This window comes from Heterodontus francisci, chromosome 36 (genome assembly GCF_036365525.1).
Source record: "Heterodontus francisci isolate sHetFra1 chromosome 36, sHetFra1.hap1, whole genome shotgun sequence".
NCBI classification, from domain to species: Eukaryota; Metazoa; Chordata; class Chondrichthyes; order Heterodontiformes; family Heterodontidae; genus Heterodontus; species Heterodontus francisci.
In genome coordinates this window covers 9749503-9771973 of record NC_090406.1, presented here as the reverse complement: position 1 = coordinate 9771973, position 22471 = coordinate 9749503, and the positions used below count along the sequence as shown (strand labels likewise).

Below are 22471 nucleotides of genomic sequence, written 5' to 3'. Positions count from 1 at the left end.
GATTTAAGATTATTGGCAAAAGAACCAGGGGACATCTGAGGAGAATTATTTTTTACAGCGAGTTATGATAATCCGTTATGATGAATCCTGAAGAGGTGGTGGAATAGAACCTTTCAAAAGGGAATTGGATATATACTACAAAAAGAAAAAAAATGCAGGGCTATGGAGAAAGAGCTGGGGAATGGGATTAATTGGATAGCTCTTTCAAAGAACCAGCACAAAGAAGATGGGCCAAATGGCCTCCTCCCACACTGTGTGATTCGGTGAACTGTAACATTTCAACAAATGTCCCAGTGTAATCAGTTAACTGAACAGGAGAGTTTTCCTTTTGCTAACAATGGAATTTGATATCATTTTAAGAGATGTATCAGTCATGGCTGACATCATTTCCAAACTGACAATGATAAGTCTTTTGAGATTCTTTTTCCAAGCTGAAGTAAAAATTGGGTATAAGCAAATTAAACAATGAAATTAGCAGTACAGTATCAATTTTTATTATTATGTGGATCCAGTTTCCAAGTCCAATATATTTTGAGCTCTAATTCTAAAGAGTCCTTAGATGCTTTTTACCAAAGCGCACACTTTGATGCTCATGGGAGTTCAGTCTTGGCGCAGTGACCTGGAAATACAGGTAATCTAAATGAAGACCTCGCTGTCAGATACCTAGAACAGTAACAGCATAGAAATAGGCCATTCAGCCTATCATGTCTGCAGTGGCTGTTCAATAGAACAATCTAATCTATTCAATCTAAACTAATCTCATTAGCCTGCTCATTCTTCACATAGCCCTGCATCTTCCCCACTTCAAATACAGAATACCAACGCACAGGAGGCGATTCAGCCCATCGTGCCTGTGCTGGCTCTTTGAAAGACTATCCCAATTCGTTCCAATTCCCTGCCATTTCCCATTCACCCTGCAATGCTTTTTTCTTTTCAAGTATATCCCATTTCCTTTTGAAAGTCATTATTGATCTGCTACCACAAAGCTTTCAGACTGTGCATTCCAGATCATGACAACTCACCGCTCAAATACAGAGCGAAAGTGCCCCTTTAAAGATGCAAACGTGACTTAATAAAGATTGTCAAGACCAAAATTGCCAAGCAAAGCTCCTCGGAAGAGTTTTTTTTAAAATGATCTGCCACGAATTAATCAATTAAATTCAAAGTCTTCGTGATTCCTCTCTCATTCTCCTCCAACACCGCCCAAGCACCGACAAAATTCTACCCCTAACTCTACCCATGAAGTTCTCCCCCCAACTCCACTTCATCCATGGGGTTCTCCCCCCAGCAATTCACTCGCTTCCCCACCCCCTCCCCCTCCCCCTCCCCCCAACTCCACCCCTTACCCGTGTATTCCACCTCGATGTCTGCCAGCTCCTTCAGCGTGTTCTCGTACTTCACCTCGGCCAGGTCCAGGGAGCCGACGCGATCGTACACCTGCTTCGTTCGCTGGATGACGGCCTGGACCTCCCGTTCGATTTGCTGCTTGCCCAGGTTCCAGCGGAGGTGGTTGAGGCCTGCGGGGTCTCCTCGCCTATTGCCGCCGATCAGAGACTCGCCAGTGGGAGACATCGCGATTTATTTTGTGTACGTGTGTGTTATATATATTGAGTGATCACGGGAGATTTGGAACAGTCAGTCGGGTTAACGAAGCCTGAGGGGCAGCTGTCTCCTGACAACTCCTGATCCTGTCACACCGGCAGCTCCACGATTCAAACGTGCGCTGTCTGAGCCGCACGCCAACGACAAACGCCAAGTCCCGCCTCCCTCTCAATCCCCATTGGTCATCATAAGAACACACCCTCCGCACCCGCCATGTCCATTCGTCCGTGTGCTTGTCAATCAGCACAAAGGGACGTGGAAAAAAGCTCCCACACAGCAGTAAGACCCGCCTTTGACTCCTGCTCATTGGCGAGAGCTATTATTTTCCTCCCCGCCCATTCGTTAGTTTGGATGTCAATAACTTACATTTCATTTCCTCTTAGTTTGTTCAGTTTGCTGACCCACTGTTTTTTTCAGGTTGTTTTTCTTCAGGTTTGCACTCGCTGCTGTTCAATATTCAGTGTATTCACACCTAATCTGTACTAATGCTTTGTCTTTCAACACACCATTAACATATTGTTTGCCTTTGCTCCGTGACCGTTTGGTGGCCTGGTCCAATCTGCACCTTGTCCTTTGTTATCTCTTGCCCAACCCCCACCTCACTTGTTTATAATCTGTGACTTTTCTAATATTTGTCAGTTCCGAAGAAGGGTCACTGACCCGAAACGTTAACTCTGCTTCTCTTTCCACAGATGCTGCCAGACCTGCTGAGTGATTCCAGCATTTCTTGTTTTCGTTTGAGATTTCCAGCATTCGCAGTATTTTGCTTTTATGTCAATAACTTGTGTTTGACTGTAGGTTATTTACACCTCTGCTGGCATGAGTGTGTGAATGACTTGGTTTTAAATCTGTTCAACAACAACAACTTGTATTTAACTAGCTCCATTAAAATAGTAAAATGTCCCAAATAAAATAGGGCGGCACAGTGGTGCAGTGGTTAGCACCGCAGCCTCACAGCTCCAGCGACCCGGGTTCAATTCTGGGTACTGCCTGTGTGGAGTTTGCAAGTTCTCCCTGTGTCTGCGTGGGTTTCCTCCGGGTGCTCCGGTTTCCTCCCACATGCCAAAGACTTGCAGGTTAATTGGCCATTATAAATTGCCCCTAGTATAGGTAGGTGGTAGGGAAATATAGGGACAGGTGAGGATGTGGTAGGAATAAAAACAAGAAATGCTGGAATCACTCAGCAGGTCTGGCAGCATCTGTGGAAAGAGAAGCAGAGTTAACGTTTCAGGTCAGTGACCCTTCATCGGAACTGACAAATATTAGAAAAGTCACAGGTTATAAGCAAGTGAGGTGGGGGTGGGGCAAGAGATAACAAAGGAGGTCTAGATTGGACCAGGCCACATAGCTGACCAAAAGGTCACGGAGCAAAGGCAAACAATATGTTAATGGTGTGTTGAAAGACAAAGCATTAGTACAGATTAGGTGTTAATACACTGAATATTGAACAGCAGCAAGTGTAAACCTGAAAAAAAACAGTGGGTAAGCAAACTGAACAAACAAAGATGAAATGAAATAAATGCAAAAAAAAGATTGTAAAAAATGTAAAAAAGAATGTTAAATAAAGGAAGAAAAAATAACTAAAAATGAAAGTAAAATGGGGGGCTGTCATGCTCTGAAATTATTGAACTCAATGTTCAGTCCGGCAGGCTGTAGTGTGCCCAATTGGTAAATGAGATGCTGTTCCTCGAGCTTGCGTTGATGTTCACTGGAACACTGCAGCAATCCCAGGACAGAGATGTGAGCAGGGGGGAGTGTTGAAATGGCAAGCAACCGGAAGCTCAGGGTCCTGCTTGCGGACTGAGCGGAGATGTTCCACAAAGCGGTCACCCAGTCTGCGCTTAGTCTCCCCAATGTAGAGGAGACCACACTGTGAGCAGCAAATACAGTATAATACATTGAAAGAAGTACAAGTAAATCACTGCTTCACCTGAAAGGAGTGTTTGGGGCCTGGGATAGTGAGGAGAGAGGAGGTAAATGGGCAGGTATTACACCTCCTGCGATTGGAGGGGAAGGTGCCCTGGGACGGGGAGGAGGTGGTGGGGGTAATGGAGGAGTGGACCAGGGTGTCGCGGAGGGAACAATCCCTTCGGAATGCTGACAGGGGAAGGGAGGGGAAGATGCGACTGGTAGTGGCATCATGCTGGAGGTGGCGGAAATGGCGGAGGATGATCCTTTGGATATGGAGGCTGGTGGGGTGAAAAGTGAGGACAAGGGGAACCCTGTCAAGGTTCTGGGAGGGAGGGGAAGGGGTGAGGGTAGAGGTGCGGGGAATGGGTCGGACACGGTTGAGGGCCCTGTCAACCACAGTGGGGGGAAATCCTCGGTTGAGGAAAAAGGAGGTCATATCAGAAGCACCGTCATGGAAGGTAGCATCATCAGAGCAGATGCGTCGGAGACGGAGAAACTGGGAGAATGGAATGGAGTCCTTACAGGAGGTAGGGTGTGAAGAAGTGTAGTCGAGATAGCTGTGAGAGTCGGTGGGCTTATAATGGATATTAGTAGACAACCTATCCCCAGAGATGGAGACAGAGAAGTCGAGGAAGGGAAGGGAAGTGTCAGAGATGGACCATGTAAAGGTGAGAGAAGGGTGGAAATTGGAAGCAAAGTTGATAAAGTTTTCTAGTTCGGGGCGGGAGCAGGAAACGGCACCGATACAGTCATCAATGTACCGGAAAAAGAGTTGGGGGAGGGGGCCTGAGTAGGACTGGAACAAAGAATGCTCGACATATCCCACAAAAAGACAGGCATAACTAGGACCCATGCGGGTACCCATAGCGACACCTTTTACTTGAAGGAAGTGCATGGAGTTGAAGGAGAAGTTGTTCAATGTGAGAACAAGTTCAGCCAGGCGGTAGGAATGTGGTAGGAATATGGGCTTAGTGTAGGATTAGTGTAAATGGGTGGTTGATGGTCGGCACAGACTCGGTGGGCTGAAGGGCCTGTTTCAGTGCTGTATCTCTAAACTAAAACTAAACTAAACTAAAAACAGAAAGTGCTCAGTAGGTCTGGCAGCATCTGTGTCTCCACAGTTAGCACTTCAGGTCACTGACCCTTCATCAGAACATGAACCAAGGTGCTTCACAGGAGGGTAACAAACAAAATTTGACACCAAGATACATAAGGAGATAGATGATCGAAAGTTTGGTCGCAGGTAGGATTTAAGGAGCATGTTAAAGGAGGAAAGGGAAGTGGAGAGGTTTAGGGAGGGAATTGCAGAGCTTAGGGCCTAGACAGCTGAAGACATGGTGCAAATGGTGCAGCAATTAAAATCAGAGATGCTCAAGAGACCAGAAAGAGAGGAGCACAGATTTCCCGGAGGGCTGGAGGAGGTTACAAAGATAGGGAGGGGTGAGGCCATAGAGGGATTTGAAAACAAGGTTGAAAGTTTTAAAATCGAGGCATTTCTTAACTGGAAGCCATGATGGGTGAACAGGATTTGCTGTGAGTTAAGACATGGGCACCACAGCTTTGAATGTCCTCAACTTTATGGAGGGGCTGAACATATGAGGCTGGCCAGGAGTGCATCGGAGTAGTCAAGTCTAGAGGTAGCAAAGACATGGATGAGGATTTCAAAAGCAAATGAGTTGAGGCAGGGGTGGAGTCTTCCCAGCTACATTAGTGTCACTTGTGATGCATTCTGTCACTTTAACAGTTTCCAGTTTCCTGGCACTAACCTTCACCATGGATGTCCAATGTCTCTACACTTCCAGTCCCCACCAGGATGTTCTGAAGGCTCTCCGCTACTTCCTTGAACAAAGGCCCAACAAGTCTCCATCTACCACCACCCTCCTTCACCTGGCTGAACATGTTCTCACATGGAACAACTTCTCCTTTAACTCCATTTCCTCCAAATAAAAGGTGTTTCTATGGAAACCTGCATGGGACTGAGCTATGCCTGCCTTTTTGTAGGATATGTGGAACATTTTTTATCCCAGTCTTACTCAGGCCGCCCCCCCTCTTTTCTCGTTGGACTAGAAACAGACTGCTGTAGAAAATTTTCCTGATCACAGTCTAGGAACTCTTGCCCCTCCCTGCCCTTTACACTACTACTATCCCAATCTATGTTTGGATAATTAAAGTCCCCCTTTATAACTACCCTATAATTTTTGCACCTCTCTGTATTTTCCTTGCAAATTTGTTCCTTTACATTACATGTTGTTGAAGCTTTTTGTCTTGCACTCATCAGGACAATACGCAAGAATAACAAATGTAAGGGAAAACAACAACTTATGCTGCATAAGAAGAGAGTGCTGATTGGTTGGCAAGTGAACTCTGATTGGTAGAGATGTTGCCATGGAGAATGCACCAGTTTACAGTGACTGACAGTTAACTGCAAAAGTTTGTTTGAAATTTAAACCAGGCAACTTGACTCTGATTGGTCAAGGCATTGCCCTGAGGAATGAACCAGCGAATGGCTGTCACTTATTTTGTTCAGCTGAAACAGGCACAATGTGTATACATGTTCTTTCCGTCTGCAAAGAACAGGGCCCTGTGTATTAATATATGTAGCTTCCAGTACGCGCAAAAGCGCCACACTGCGAGCCCAACTGACATCTTAAATTGGTTGTCAGCGTAATTCTTAGCACAAGGCAAATTATTTAGCAAATGTTGTCCAATCGCGGAATCACATCTAATGTTGGACACTATGTTTTGAGTTTTGCAAGCAGGGACATATTGTTTGATACAATTTGCCAGTCTTTGAGACGTACGGTCTATATACCTAGCATCACACTGGCATTGAAATTCATATATCGCATTACTCATTTGTGTGATAGATTCACAACCCTTTGAGTGAAGTAATTTCTCCTCATCTCAGTCCTGAATGATTGACCCCTTATCCTGAGACTGTGTCCCGTGTTCTGGATTCCCTGACCAGTGGGAACAATCTTTCAGCTTCTACCCGATCAAGCCCTTGTAGAATGTTTTATGTCTCAATTAGTTCGCCTCTCATTCTTCTAACCTCCAGAGAATATCGGCCAATTTACTCAGCCTCTCATCATAGCACAACCCCTTCATCCCAGGGACCACTTTAGTAAATCTTCGCTGCACTGCCTCCAGTGCAAGTATATCCTTTCTCAAATGTGGAGACCAAAACTGCACACAGTATTCCAAGTGCAGACTCACCAAAGCCCTGTACAATTTTAGTAAGACTTCTTTATTCCTGTACTCCAATCCCCTTGCAATAAAGGCCAACATACCATTTGCCTTCCTATAGCCTGCTGCACCTGCATGTTAATTTTGTGCTGGAGGGCCTTACACAGTGGCCTTTCCCCATTGAGCCTTTGTGGCGGCTGCCCCAAGCAGATTGGGTGACCGCTTTGCGGAACACTTTTGTGCAGTCCACAAGCATGACTCTGCCCTTCCAATCACCTGTCATTTTAATTCTCCACCTTGCTGTCACGCTGACCTCTCTGTCCTCAGTCTCTTGCAGTGTTCCAATGAAGCTCAATGTAAGCTTGAAGAACAGCACCTCATCTTTCAATTAGGCACTTTACAGCCTTCCAGATTCAAAATTGTGTTAACAATTTCAGACTGTAATCTCCATGCCATTTTGTTTCCCTTTTTTTTGCAGGTTTCGGTTTTACTCTCATGTTTCACTTGCTTTTGCTTTTGGATACATCAGTTCGTCATTTTGCCATTCACACTCCCTCTAGACACAGCTTTTGTTTCTTTACTTGTTCCATTAGCACTCACTTTGGCCCTGCACCACCAACTCTTTTATCATTTAATCTCTTCTGATGGATCGGTGGTCAAAGGTGTTTACCCGCAGAAACTGCTCCACGAAGGATAGGTGGTACGGCACAGTCCAACTGCATGGAGCGTTCCGCAGCAATGTGACCAGGCCCATCCTTCGCAAGACCGAGGACAGATAGAACCTCAGCACGTAGTGACACTTGGAGTTAGCGTACTGGAGGTCTACACACAGCTTGATGCAGCCGCACACGAAGGTGGTCATCAGGATGAGGGCCACGTTGGGTACATTTTTCCCGCCCTTATCCAGAGATTTGAACATCGTGTCCCTCCGGACCCGGTCCATTTTAGATCCCCAGATGCAGCGGAAAATGGCTCGGGTGACCGCCACAGCGCAGGAGTGGGGTATGGGCCAGACCTGCACCACGTACAGCAACAATGTGAGCGCCTCACACCTGATGACCAAGTTCTTACCCACAATGGTGAGAGATCGCTGCCCCCACATGCTCAACATTTGTTGTACCTTGGCTACTCGCTCCTCCCAGGTTTTGGTGCACGCCCCGGCCCTTCCAAACCATATCCCCAGCACCTTCAGGTAGTCTGACCTGACGGTGAAGGGGACAAAGGATCGGTCAGCCCAGTTCCCAAATAACATGGCCTCACTCTTGCCGTGGTTAACTTTGGCTCCAGAGGCCAGTTCGAACTGGTCGCAGATGCTCATCAGTCTGCGCACGGACAGCGGATCTGAGCAGAAGACGGCGACGTCATCCATGGCACGGAATGTCCTCAAGGCCCTACGGGAAAAGGAGACGGGGGATCCTGTCGGATGGTTCCCCGAGCAGACCGCCAAAGTCATTTGGCGGAAGGCCTCATCACCAGAACTTTCAAACAAGCACCAAGATGTAGCTTGGCTGGTGGTGAGAAGGGCCCTCCCCGTCAGATCCTTCCTGCACGCCCGAAGTCTCACCCCCTCCGCGCAATGCCCCCGCGGTGGCTGTGGTGGGGAAGAGACGGTTGCCCACCTCCTCCTGGAATGTGTCTTTGCAAAGCAGGTGTGGAAAGAGATGCAGTGGTTTTTGTCGAGGTTCATCCCAAGCAGCTCTGTAACACAGGAGTCTGTGCTCTAGGGGCTGTTCCCAGGGACGCACACCGAGACAAACATCAACTGCTGCTGGAGGACTATCAATTCGGTGAAAGACGCCCTTTGGTCTGCCCGAAACTTGCTGGTCTTCCACCTCAAAGAGTTGTCCACGACCGAATGTTGCAGACTGGCACATTCCAAGGTCCAGGACTACGTGCTGAGGGACGCACTAAAGCTTGGGGCAGCCACAGCAAAGGCTCAATGGGGAAAGACCACAGTGTAAGGTCCCCCCACCAAGCTGAACTGAGGGGCTGGATCCATGGGAAACCCCTCGAACTGTATCAGGAAAATTTTCATTTGCTGTAAAATGTAAAAATGTAATTGGCATGACAAATGTGAAATGGAAGGGTTGTGAAGCAACTCATGATTTTAATGAAGCAAATGGACCTCCTTTGCACTGTTTGTATTTTTTGACTTGGTGCTGTTTTAAACTGTTTGGGAATGTATTTTTTACAGATTTTTATGAATAAAGTATATTTTGGAAATAAAAAAAAAATCTCTTCTGCCTTCCACCCTATCACAGACCTTCCGTTTTGTTCTTTTTTCACCCCCCCCCCCCTTTTAGTTGCTTAAAATCTATTACATTTCTAACTTTTGCCAGTTGTGATGCAATGTCATTGATCTGAAATGTTAACTCTGTTTCTCTTTCCACAGATGCTGCCTGACTTGCTGAGTATTTCCAGCATTTTCTGTTTTTATTTTATGAGAGTTTATACCTATTCGAAAAGATTGACAGAAACAGACTGGGGCTCTTTCCTATAGAAAAGGAACGACTAAGGGGGTGACCTGATAAAGACATTAGGATTATGAAAGGGGTTGATAGAGAAAACTTAAAGATGTTTCCACTTGCGGGGCAGACCAGAACTAGGGGCAATAAATATGATAGTCACTAATAAATCCAGGAGAAACGTCTTTGCACAGAGCATGTTTAGAAGGTGGAACTTGCTTCCGCAAGTAGTTGAAGTGAATAGCATAGATGCATTTAAAGGGAAGCTAGATAAACGCATGAAGGAGAAAGAAACAGGATAAGTAAAAGCAAAATACTGCAGATTCTGGAAATCTAAAATAAAAACAGAAAATGCTGGAAATACACAGCAGCTCTGGCAGCATCTGTGGAGAGAGAAGCAGAGTTAACATTTTAGGTCTGTTATTGATGGGATTGGATGAAGACGGGTAGAAGGTGACTACTGTGGAGCATGAACACTCTAAAGGCCTTTTGGGTTGAATGGCCTGTTTCTGTGCTGTAATTATGATTTGACCAGTTTATTTCTAAGTATAATTATTAAGCCTAACAAGAAGTATCGATAATGTTTGCGTCACTTGTCAACTTTACTAGTTAATGCACTCGACTAATTTACATAGTCTACACCATAAACTTTTTTTCAAATAAAGATATAACTGCTCGCGAATAAGCTCGTTCCCCTGAAGCAGCCACGTGGAGAATTAGTTCACGGAAGGTATACACCTACGTCGGAGCATGCGCAAAACTAACCCACTGTTACGGCTGAAGGGAGCACGTGGAGAAAACGCATGCGTTCTGACACCCAGCCGTGATGCGCAGCAGGCGCATGCGCTTTGAGAAACGGCCGTGATGCCCAACCGGCGCATGCGCTTTTAAACACCCGTTATGCGCAGTCAGCGCATGCGCTCTGAGATCTGTCCATGACGCCGGACGGCGCATGCACAACGAGGTGCCGAGTTGGAGGTGGAGGTTTTTAGTGTCAGAAAACGGTGAGTTTAAGGGAAAATTTCTGAATGGGGGTTGATGCCAGGAAATTAACATGTACTTCCAGGTTTACTACAGGGAAATGTTACCGTTTAGGTATTATGAGTTGGGTTATTTTCCTGACGACTCTGATGGTAAGTGTGAGTGACGCGGCGCTCAGGGAGCTAGGCCCAAGCTGGAATGTTCTGTCCTTGTGTTTCTCTGGCTTGTGTTTCCTGTATGTGACCGTTTCAGGTAGTGATAGCTGGTACACTGATACCGAAATTATTGCACAACTCTCCTACTGCACTGTTGGGCCTCCCAAGAGTAGGGGGAAATTTAGTGATAATTCAGTAGGGTTAAGAGTGTATTGGTACTAATATGGCATAAGGGCACTGGATTCTCAGTCAGTTATTAAATATTCCTTCAAGTTACAACTACTGCCCGGAATAGACCACCAATACAGTACGACAGCATTAAATGTTCCCTACAAGCACAATCCAACTTCAAAAGAACTGAATTTAGAATTGGGCTGCCGGTCCTTCATAAGTCAACTGTACAAGGTATGAAAATTTTGCAGAAAGTGCTGGAAATACACAGCAAGTCTGACAGCATCTGTGGAGAGAGAAACAGAGTTAACGTTTCAGGTCTGTGACCTTTGATCGATTCTGCTGTGCATTTCCAGCACTTTCTGTTTTTATTTCAGATTTTCAGCATCTGCAGTATTTTGCTTTTATGAAAATTTTGCCAGCTTGCTTACTGACGATGCTGCATTTTTTTGCTCATTGGTATGTTGAAGGTGTATGTTTGTGCTGGGGTATATTCTCCTTCCCCCTAAGCTACTATAAAGTTTCTGCGGTCAGTTGCAACTGATAAAATAGCATTGTGCCCTTTAACCAAACTTGTTAGAGATACATATTCCAAAATTCCTTTTTCCATCTCTACAGGATGTTTTCATGTACTATATGCTGATTTACTAATTTGCTGTTTGTGATTTTTCTTCTTTATAGTCTCATTTTCAAGCCATTTTGTTGGCTTTATTCCACATATGGATTTTCTTTCCTTTTCTGACATCTCTTGTCACATTTCTTTCCTGTCTCTCTCTCTCGTTTAAATATACTTCCTGCTTCTATTGAAGTTATTTCATATGCCTTACTGTGAAACAGCTGACTCATCTCGTCTTAATTTTTCTTCCTTCTCTCCAACCCTAATTGAAATAGAAATAAAAACAAGAAATGCTGGAAATACTCAGGTCTGGCAGCATCTGTGGAGAGAGAAGCAGAGTTAATGTTTTAGGTCAGTGACCCTTCTTCAGAACTGCCAGACCTGCTGAGTATTTCCAGCATTTCTTGTTTTTATTTCAGATTTCCAGCATCTGCAGTATTTTGCTTTTAATCTAATTGAAATAGAACTATTCGATCCCTAGTCTGAGAAATTAACTTATTGCACTGCAGTGGAAAAAGTCTCCCTGTATAGTGCACTGATGTTTCACGCCAGGAACAGGAGAAAACATTGGGAGGTAGACAAGGAAAATTAGATGGATATCCCTGTACTTCATGTGTAATCTGGATGCAAGCTGTGATATTTTTCCTTCAACAGAAGTATAGCATTTGGTAGCTCTGTACTCGCATCCCACACTTGAACAGTTGGTGTAGCTGTTATCATAACTCTACCTTCATTTTTATTTGACCATTTGCATAACCACTTATTTATGAAATCCATTATCATAATTATGCCCTTCTCTGATTAAATAGGTCCCATCTACTGTTATTCCTAATGACATTTTACAGTTTGACTTTAGGATGTTGTCTGAATCAGAGTACTGAATAGCATTATTGATAAATGTAGAATATCAAATCAGTGACAGTTGCTGTGTTTCTCTTTTGTGATATCTAACTTATTTTAAGCTGTTCAACAAACTTAATCAAACAGTTATAAAATGCTGGGTGCTTCTGAGCTGAAACTAGCGAATACATTGCAAAGTTTCTTAACCACGCAACAATTAAAATCATCTCTAGTCTGTTGCCTTGTAGAAATTAGATTTTATGGTCTTTAAAAAGACTTGCTAGCTTTAAACATGGTTCCAGCTTGGAATAATAATGCATTGTACATTGTGTGCTATACTGCTGTTATTATGAAACCATGTATTAGCTGCTTTACTCTGAGCGAAACCATCTGATGCATACTGAAGCATGGAATCCATTTCCACTAATGAAATAAACTGAACCATACATATCCCGTATTTGATTGCCACCCTAAATTAATTAATCATAGCTGGGGTAGGAGTGTTACAATTGGCCCTAAGCTAAACAGTGTTGGAAATCAGTAAGGAGACTTAATGTATTGTTATGAAGGTTTCCATTTGTTTTTGGTTAAAACTTGAGAATCCACATTTTAAAAACTGAAAAAGATTCCATGGATACTAGAATCTTGAAGAAGCTGAACTTTGGGTGTTTTTCTTAAATGGAGGATCAGCAAAAGGTTGGCCGGTAAACAAACATTACTGGAAAGCATCTGTTTGCCAAGGGGGTTGTGTTATGACCTGAAGGGACAGATTTTTACAAGGAAATGACACCACAATTTATAGCTGTCACAGGATTGCTGCTGAACAGTTTTGGTTTCATTTTGAACTGTTTTTAAAAAAGCCAGTTGGTTTAGCTAAAAAGCAGAAGGTTGGAGTTTGCTTACTGACTTGCTAGGAGATCAGAAGATCTACCTAACCCATCTTTCTCTTGAAAAGCAAATCCTGTGTCAAATGTGTTTACTGTTGCCTCCTGTATTTGAAGAAATCCTGAATGTTTGCAGAAATCTGGCATCTTTGAAAGAACTTTATATCGAATGTGTGAGAATTGAAACCTTTGTTGCTGCACACCTGATGTAAAACCTATGTTAAGCCTTCTGTAGCTGCAGCTCTTAAAAGTCTACCCAGACTGTTCATCAACATCGCCTGGAAAGAACTGTTCTAGGAAGATTCCTAGTGGCGGCCACCTATTCGCTTTTGGGACACCTCACCAAAACCAAGGACGTCTTCCGCACCTACTTTTCAGTGTGTTTTTTTTTTATTCTATCTATTTCTTTGTAACAGCTGTAAACAAAAATCCTTTTTTCCGGTTAACTGGTTTTGTATGTAGGTGTGTGTGTGAGAGCTAGGATAAAAATAAGAGCCTTTAATTCGTGCGTATGTTCTTTTATTCATTCATGGGATGTGGGCATCACTGGTTATGTCAGCATTTATTGCCCATCCCTAATTGCTCTTGGGAAGGTGGTGGTGGTGAGCAGCCTTCTTGAACAGCTGCAGTCCATGTGAGGTTGGTATACCCACAGTGCTGTTAGGAAGGGAGTTCCAGGATTTTGACCCAGCGACAGTGAAGGAACGGCGAGATAGTTCCAAGTCAGGATGGTGTGTGACTTGGAGAGAACTTGCAGGTGGTGGTGTTACCATGCATCTGCTGCTCTTGTTCTTCTAGGTGGTTGAGGTTGCGGATTTGGAAGGTGTTGTATAAGGAGCCTTGGTGCGTTGCTGCAGTGCATCTTGTAGATGGTACACACTGCTGCCACTGTGCGTCGTTGGTGGAGGGAGTGAATGTTTGTGGATGGTGTGCCAATCAAGCGGGCTGCTTTGTCCTGGATGGTGTCAAGCTTCTTGAGTGTTGTTGGAGCTGCACCCATCCAGGCAAGTAGAGAGTATTCCATCACACTCCTGACTTGTGCCTTGTAGATGGTGGACAGGCTTTGGGGAGTCAGGAGGTGAGTTACTCGCCGCAGGAGTCTGAGCCTCTGACCTGCTCTTGTAGCCACGATATTTATATGGCTACTCCAGTTCAGTTTCTGGTCAATACTAGTCCTGAGAATGTTGATTTGTGGGGGATTCACTGATGGTAATGCCATTGAATGTTCAAGGAGCGATGGTTAGATTCTTTCTTGTTGGAGATGGTCATTGCCCGCCACTTGTGTGGCTCAAATGTTACTTGCCACTTATCAGCCCAAGCCTGGATATTGTCCAGGTCTTGCTGCATTTCTACACAGACTGCTTCAGTATTTGAGGAGTCGCGAATGGTGCTCAACATTGTGCAATCATCAGCGAACATCCCCACTTCTGACCTTTTGATTGAAGGAAGGTCATTGATGAAGCAGCTGAAGATGGTTGGGCCTAGGACACTACCCTGAGGAACTCCTGGTGTGATGTCCTGGAGCTCAGATGATTGTCCTGCAACAACCACAGCCATCTTCCTTTGCGCTAGGTATGACTCCAACCAGCAGAGAGTTTTCCCCCTGATTCCCATTGACTCCAGTTTTGCTAGGGCTCCTTGATGCCATACTTGGTCAAATGCTGCCTTGATGTCAAGGGCAGTCACTCTCACCTCACCTCTTGAGTTCAGCTCTTTTGTCCATGTTTGAACCAAGGCTGTAATGAGGTCAGGAGCTGCGTGACCCTGGCGGAATCCAAACTGAGCATCACTGAGGAGGTTATTGCTAAGCAAGTGCTGCTTGATGGCACTGTTGATGACACCTTCCACCACTTTACTGATGATTGAGAGTAGACGGATGGGGCGGTAATTGGCCGGGTTGGACTTGTCCTGCTTTTTGTGGACAGGACATACCTGGGCAATTTTCCACATTGCAGGGTAGATGCCAGTGTTCTAGCTATACTGGAACTGCTTGGCTAGGGGTGTGGCAAGTTCTGGAGCACAGGTCTTTACTTCACTATTATTTAAGACTTGGTTTATAATCGGATAATTTTGTTTATTAAAGAAACCTGGTTGGTGTGCTTTATTCTGAGGAAATGTAGAGTATCTGATTGTTTTGGTAAGTGGGAAAAATTTAAATATATGTTGTGACTTGTGGAGAAGTGGGACTGAATTAACAGTGCACTCCTCCTCGTGACAGTATCCATTAATCTTCCTACCAAAGAGTGTGCAAGTGAAAATGTTGGGTGAGACTAGATGGTTGTAATGCCCTCAAAGTTCAAATAGCCTGCCAGCACTCGGTTCCTAGGTGCAGATGTCAAGAAGGATTGCTTGGAAAAGAAAGTGGAGGGTATGCGTGAAAGCATGCTTCCCTCCCTTCGCATTAGGAGATGAGAAAACTACTCTTCGTTTATGGCTATTGACCTAATAATCAATACATATTCTGCAGCAGAACTTCCCGTTATCAGTGTCAGCAGCAGTTCAGTTGGTAGCATTCTCCTCTTTCAGTCAGAGGGCTGTGGGTTCAAGTCTAAGTTCAGGACTTGAGCATAAAAATTAAAGCTGACAGTGCAGTACTGAAGAAGTGCTGCAGTGTCAGATGAGACATTAAACAGAAGCCCTGTCTGCCTCAGGTGCGTGTAAAAGATTCCATGGCAGTATTTCAAAGAAGAGACAGGGGAGTTATTCCTGGTGTCCTAGTCAATCAACATCATAAAAACAGAGTATCTGGTCAATGTCAGATTGTTATTTGCAGAAGATTGCTGTTTGCAAATTGGATCCTGCGTTTCCTACATAACAATGACGACACTTCAAAAGTACTTTATTGGCTGTAAAGCACTGAGACGTCCTGTGGTTTTGAAAGGTACTATATTAAGGCAAGTCTTTGAATATTCCTGCCTCAAATTCTTAGTCTGATGCCGCCAGAGGTTTTCAGGAGTTAATGATTGCCAAATGCGTTACCTTATTTCTTGATGAATATCTAGACAGTTTTATGTCAAAGTCAAAATACTGCAGATGCTGGAAATCTGCAACATAAACTCAAAGTGCTGGAAATACTCAGCAGGTCTGGCAGTATTTGTGGAGAGAGAAACAGGGTCAATGCTTCAGGTCTGTGACCTTTCATCAGAACTCTGATGAAAGGTCACAGACCTGAAGTGTTGACTCTGTTTCTCTCCACAGATACTGCCGGACCTGCTGAGTGTTTCAGCACTTTGAGTTTTGTGTCAAATTCAGAGAAGTCTATGCTTGGGGTATCTTTGATTAAAATAGCAAAGGAAATCAAGAGTCTTGACAAAACTGCATCTGTGAATCATTACCACTTAATTGTAAACTTAACATGTTTACAAATCTACACAATTCTTGTTACCTGTATCTAAGTAATTGTCACAATTATCGGTAAAGAACTGTACTGAGCCTCAAAAGATCAAAAGATGCACCTTAACAGAATAGGCTTCCAGACTTTTGTTTTCACTTGCTCTCTATCCTTTGTTAATTTATCCAAGTGTTTGTTACACTTCCTATTTATCTCCCGGTCATCTTCCTGAATTAGCTCTGCAGAGTGATGGGAGGTGAATGGAGGGAGGGAAAGATCTGGAACCAGTGCCACATAGTAAAGGGAAATAGAGACTTCAGCATGCAAATGCTTTTCTTGTGTTGGGCTTGGTTGCAAAATATCTGCTTTAACCTTTTTTTTGACTGGGCTTTTAGTTCACAAGAAACATTTATTGTCTAATAAAATAACACTATTTGTGTGAAATTCATGTGCGCCTCCTCATGCATCTGTCACAATTATAAGCAGACATGGTTGAGGCAAATTCTTGCAAAAATACCTTATTGGAGAAAAGAAAATCTAAAGCAGCTATTTGGCTTGTACAGTGAAACTGCATCACCCCTACTGCCTTCCCATGAATAACAATGTAGGAGGATGGAACCTATAATTAAAAACAGAAAATATTAGAAGTAAATAGCACATCAGTCAACACCTGTTTAACAAAAAAAAAGCTTATAATATTTTGGATATGTGCCCTTCACCAGTCAGGGCAAGGTTGCAGATCTCTCAGCTTATTCTTTCTTGCTTGTAAGCATTGGGTCTTGTGGGATGAATGTCTACACACTTAAAACAGTGGCAGGGAAAAGTAGTGTTAAAGGACAGCAAAGGCTATGTAATAATTGTGGGGAACTTTAATCTTCTAGACTAGAACAATGAATTGGTAAGAGTGGTCCAGAAGATGAATTTGTAGAATATTTTTGGGACAGTTTCTTAGAGCAGTACGTTGTGGAACCAACTTGGGATAAAGCTATCTTAGATCTCGTGTTGTGTAATGAAGCAGAGTTAATTGATATTATAATTAACGATACACTGGGAAATAGTGATCATAATACCATTGAATTCTATGTTAAGTTTGAAAGTGGCATTTCAATCGCAAACAAGAATCTTAAACAAAGCCAATTCTGTAGGTATGAGGGGGGCACTGGCTAAGGTAAATAGACTAAAAAGTATGGTGTTACATAAACATTGGGAAACCTTTAAAGAAACAATTCAAAATGTTCAACAATTTTTCTTGCTGAGTTTTTATTTTTCAATGGAAAGACCCATCTGTGGCTCACTCAGGAAGTTAAGGATAGTATTAGATTAAAAGAAGAGGCCTACAATATTGCAAAAAAAGAGTAGCAAGTCTGAGGATTGGGAGTGTTTTAGAAACCAGCAAAGGGCCACCAAAAGGTTGATAACAATGGAAAAAATAGAATGAAAGTAAACTAGGCAGGAATATAAAAACAGATTGTGGGAGCTTTTATAGGTACCTAAAAAGGAAGAGAGTCGCTAAAGTAAACATTGGTCCCTTAGAAGCAGAGACAGGAGAAATCATCATGGGGAATGAGGCAATGGCAGAGGAATACACAGTATTTGTTCAATGTCTTCATAGTAGAAGATGCAAGTTTCATTCCAGAAATAGATGCTAACCTAGGGGCTAAAAAGAGTGAGCAAATTAAAGAAATTAATATCAGGTGAGAAAAAGTATTGGAGAAATTTAGGGACTAAAATCCGACAAGTCCCCGGGATCTGATGGCCTGTATCCTTGGGTTCTAAAAGAAATGGCTGCAGAGACAGTGGATGTGCTACCTATGGCTTTCTAAAATTCCTTAGATTTGGGAACAGTCCCATCAGATTGGAAAATGTTACACTGCTTTTCAAGAAAAGGAGAGAGAAAACAGTCAACTACAGGCCAGATAGCCTAACATCAGTCATTGGGCAAATGCTCGAATCTATTATTAAGGAAGTCTTAACAATGCACTTAGAAAAGCACAGTATGATTAAAACAAGTCAACATGGTTTTACAAAGGGAAATCCTGTTTGACAAATTTATTAGAGTTTTTTGAGGATGCAACTATTCGAGTAGATAAAGGGGAACCAGTAGATGTATACCTGGATTTCCAAAAGACAATTGATTAAGATGCCACACAAAAGGTTACTAGGTAAGATAAGGGCTCATAGAGTTGGAGGTAATATATTAGCATAGATAGAGGATTGGTTAATGGACAGAAGCAAAGAGTAGGCATAAATGGGGCATTTTCAAGTTGGCAGGCAGTGAACAGTGGAGTGCTGCAAGGATCAGTGGTGAGGCCTCAGCTATTTACAATCTATATTAATGACTTGGATGAAGCGACAGAGTAATGTATCTAAGTTTGCTGACAATACAAAGGTAGATGGAAATGCAAGCTGTGATAAGGACATAGAGATGCTGCAAAGAGATATAGACAGGTTAAGTGAGTGGGCAACAAGATGGCAGATGGAGTATTACGTAGGGAAGTGTGAAGTTATTCACTTTGGTCTTAAGAATAGAAAAGCAGAACTTTTTTTATGAGGTGTAAAGCTTTTAAATGTTGAGAGACTTGGGTGTGCTTGTACAAGAAATGCAGAAACCTAGCATATAGGTACAACAGGCAATTAGGAGGGCCAATGGCATGTTGCAAGGGGATTGGGTTACAGCAATAAAGAAATCTTGCTACAGTTGTTCAGGGCTTTGGTGAGACCACATCTCGAGTACTGTGCAGTTTTGGTCTCCACATTTAAGAAACGATATACTTGCATTGGAGGTGATACAGCCAAGTTTCACTAAAATGGTCCCTGGGGTGAGGGGGTTGTCCTATGAGGAGAGGCTGAGTAAATCAGGCCTGTATGCTCTGGAGTTTAGAAGAATGAGAAGCGATCTTATTGAAACATAGAAGATTTAGAAGGGGCTGGATAGGGTAGACACAGAGATTGTTTCCACTTGTCGGGGAATCTAAAACATGGGGGCACAGTCTTTGGATAAGGGGCCAATCATTTAGGACTGAGATGAGAAATTACTTCACTCAAAGGGTTGTGAATCTTTGGAATTCTCTACCCCAGGAGGTGGTTGATCCATCATTGAATACATTTAAGGCTGGCATGGACAGATCTTTGGTCCTCAGGGAATTGAGGGGTATGGCAAGCGGGCTGGAAAGTGGAGTTGAAGCCTAAGATCAGCCATGATCGTATTTAATGGCAGAGCAGGCTCAATGGGCCATATGGTCTACTCCTCCTATTTCTTGTGTTCTTTACCTATCCTGTGCTTCAAGCTTTGTTGGTCAATATGACAATCAATGGATTTTCTTTTTAGGGTTAAGTTATTTTAAAATGAAATGGTCTCAGTCTCTCGTGCCTGATTCAGAACAGATATTTAATTATTTTGAATCATGGTGGGGTAGTGAGTTAATTTATTCTGGGTTCTACAGACATTTGTATATCAGCCAAGCTTCGTACTTACTGTTCAATTCAGGAGAAATGTGGAACTCGACAAGCACTAGGAGTAGCAGAGATGCATTTAAGGGGAAGCTAGATAAATGCACAAAGGCAGTGAGGATAGGGTTAGATGAAGAGGAGTGGGAGGATGCTTGCGTGGAGCACAAGCACTGGCATGGACTAGTTGGGCCAAATGACCTGTTTCTTTGTTGTACATGCTATGTAACCATCTGAACCTCTTGATTTAAATTACTTGCTAAGTCTAATAGCATCCTGACTGTTCTCTCACCTAAACATTGGCAAGCAGTGTTTGTTTTGTGTTATAAAAACAAAGTGCTCAAAATATTCAGACCAGGTGGCATATGTGGAGAGAAACCGTTAACATTGCACCAGCCTGAAACATTAACTCTGTTTCTCTCTCCACTGATGCTGCCTGGCCTTATGAGTATTTCCCAGCATTTTCTGTTTATATTTCAAATTTCCAGCATCAGGATTATTTTGCCTTTATTTGTTTTGTGTTAGTTATACTCAATTCAAAATTCAGGAATGTGATGTCTTTGACCATGCTAAGTGAATATTTTGGGAGCTGAAAATAAAAAAAATTAAGAATTTGTTACGATCAGTTGAGGAGAGGTCACAAGGCTCCCCTCTTGTCCTTCCTTATTTTACTGCAGCAGGGTTTATTCGTTTAAAAACAGTGGATATGCTTACCACTTCAGTGAGTGTTTTACCTTTTACCTTTGTTGCGATTGTAAAAGAACCAATCAGACAGGTTTTCTTGAATTTAAACAAGAGGTGAGTTTATTATACTTAAAAATCTAAACCCGGTCTAAGTAAAAATAATAAAGTTACAGTACACTTTCACGCGTGTGCACACACGAGAATCTCACACGCAAATAGATTACAGCAAGATGAGGAATAGATTTGTGTTGGATTAGAGTCCAGAACAAATAAAAATAATACACAATTTGTGTTTGGTGACTTTAGTGGTCTTCTGGTTGAATTTGTGGTCCTGAAGTTCTGCATTGGTAGCTGTCCTTGGAGACAGTTGAGCAGAGGGCTTCCTTCTCAGTGTCTTTGTCTTGGATCTAGCAGCTGGCAGCTAGGCTTTGCATGCCCCACCAGGCCTTCTGGAGAGAGAGAGAAGGCCCGTCTTTCTGGCTTCTGCGCAGATTGAGTCTTTGGCTTGTCTGCTTGTCTAAGAGAAACTCCCCGCTTTCACAGAGTTGGACAGACGGTCACATGACCGTCTCTGTATTCTTTGGTACCTTCCAATGAGATTCAAGTTTAGCAATTTGCATCTCTCAAGCCTCATGGTGTCTGTTTTCCCCTGGAGAGGTTCACCCTTTCAGTGTTAATGGCCCAGGATGGCTTTGAATGTCTTGCTAATGAAAGTGAACTCGGGTAGCTCAATCAATGGGGCAGTCCATTGTTTTGGGTACAGGCTAATCATACATGTGTCTCCACTTCTGATGCCTAGGAATGTGCAAGGTTTTCAAATGCAAATGGTGTTGGCCACTTTTAGCTACGACAAAGTCTTTGTAAAAGTTGTCTGTAATTATCCAGCTTTCCTTTTTTAAAATTTAATGTGAGTTTCCAACAGATGAATTAAAAATGCTCATTTGACAGAGCATGCTTTCTGGACAAATTGAATTCTTAATTTGTGCTGTTGACAGGAGTTGTGAAACTTTCTTTAGGATAAACGTATAATGACAGACTCCATTTGTTGGTAGACTTCTGGTATTCCTTTTGCTAAGTGTTACAGTGGAAGTTTACAACATGGCTGGAGGCCTTTCGGTCCATTATGTCAGCTTTTTACTGGGACAATTCACAACTGATCCCACAGTTCTGTTTCCAGATAGCCCAATATATTCAACTGTTTGCAGCCAGGGAAGTTTTTAATCTAGCATTTTTCAAGTGCGATCTCTGACAAATGAGCCCAGTATTTTTCCCACTATACCCAATAACCTTGAGCATTCCATTCCTAAAGTAGTGATAATGGATTTGATGAGAGCGCCACATGCATTTCCCTGTCATTATACTTCAAACTTTACTCTTGACACTATCATGTTAGCATAGCACTCTATTTTAACTCTTTTACCAAAATCACCCCCTTAGATCTTACAAAATAGTACAACTGTTGATTAAGTTTCTGAGTGAATGAAAATGCACAGCGTCATGCTTTTGAATATTCACACTAACATCCATACTTGGAGAAGAAAGAATTAATAAGAGATGCTCAAAATCATGAGGGATCTGGACAGAGTGGATAGGGAGAAACTGGTCCCATTGGCCGAAGGATCCAGAACTGGAGGACACACAATTAAGGTGATTGGCAAAAGAAACAGTGATATGAGGAAAAACAATTTTATGCAGTGAGTGGTTAGGATCTGGAATACATTGCCTGAGATTATGGTGGAGGCTGATTCAATCAAGGCCTTCAGAAGAGAACTTGATAATTATCTGAAGAGAAAACATTTGCAGGGTGGCAGGGAAAAGGTGGGGGAGTGGGACTCAGTGAGTTGCTCATGCAGAGAGCCGGCACAGACACAGTGGGTCGAATGGCCGCCTCCTGCGGTTCAGAGGGGGTTTAATAGATTGATACTTGGAATGAGCAGTTTGTCTTCTGAGGAAAAGTTGGACAGACTGGGCTTATTTTCGCTGGAGTTTAGAAGAGTGAGAGGAGACTTGATTGAAGTATATAAGATCCTGAACAGTCTTGACAAGGTGGATGCGGAAAGGATGTTTCCTCGTGTGGGAGAGTCCAGAACCAGGGGGCACTGTTTTAAGATTAGGGGTCGCTCTTTTAGGACAGAGATGAGGAGATGGATTCTTGTTAGGCAAGGGAATCAAAGGTTATTGGGGGTAGATGGGAGTGT

General features: G+C 43.1%; 2 protein-coding genes across 5 annotated transcripts in view; one reads left to right on the top strand and one right to left on the bottom strand.

Annotated features, from left to right (window-relative positions):
• Positions 1 to 1752, bottom strand: part of LOC137351575 (thimet oligopeptidase-like) — a 30601-nt gene extending 28849 nt beyond the window's left edge. Inside the window, exon 1 of the mRNA XM_068016135.1 lies at positions 1347 to 1752. Within this exon, the coding sequence (XP_067872236.1) occupies positions 1347 to 1572 (226 nt within the window). The 5' untranslated portion in view covers positions 1573 to 1752. The remainder of the gene's footprint in view (positions 1 to 1346) is intronic.
• Positions 1753 to 10089: 8337 nt separating this feature from the next.
• The window catches only part of LOC137351578 (small glutamine-rich tetratricopeptide repeat-containing protein alpha-like), a 44391-nt gene continuing 32009 nt past the window's right edge, over positions 10090 to 22471 (top strand). For 2 of the 4 annotated variants that reach the window (XM_068016140.1, XM_068016137.1), the window contains exon 1: positions 10090 to 10168. Coding sequence is in view for 1 of the 4 variants with exons in the window: in XM_068016139.1 (XP_067872240.1) it covers positions 10117 to 10168 (52 nt within the window). In the remaining 3 variants the exon portion in view is untranslated. The remainder of the gene's footprint in view (positions 10169 to 22471) is intronic. The other 2 variants (XM_068016138.1, XM_068016139.1) reach the window with 2 other exon arrangements.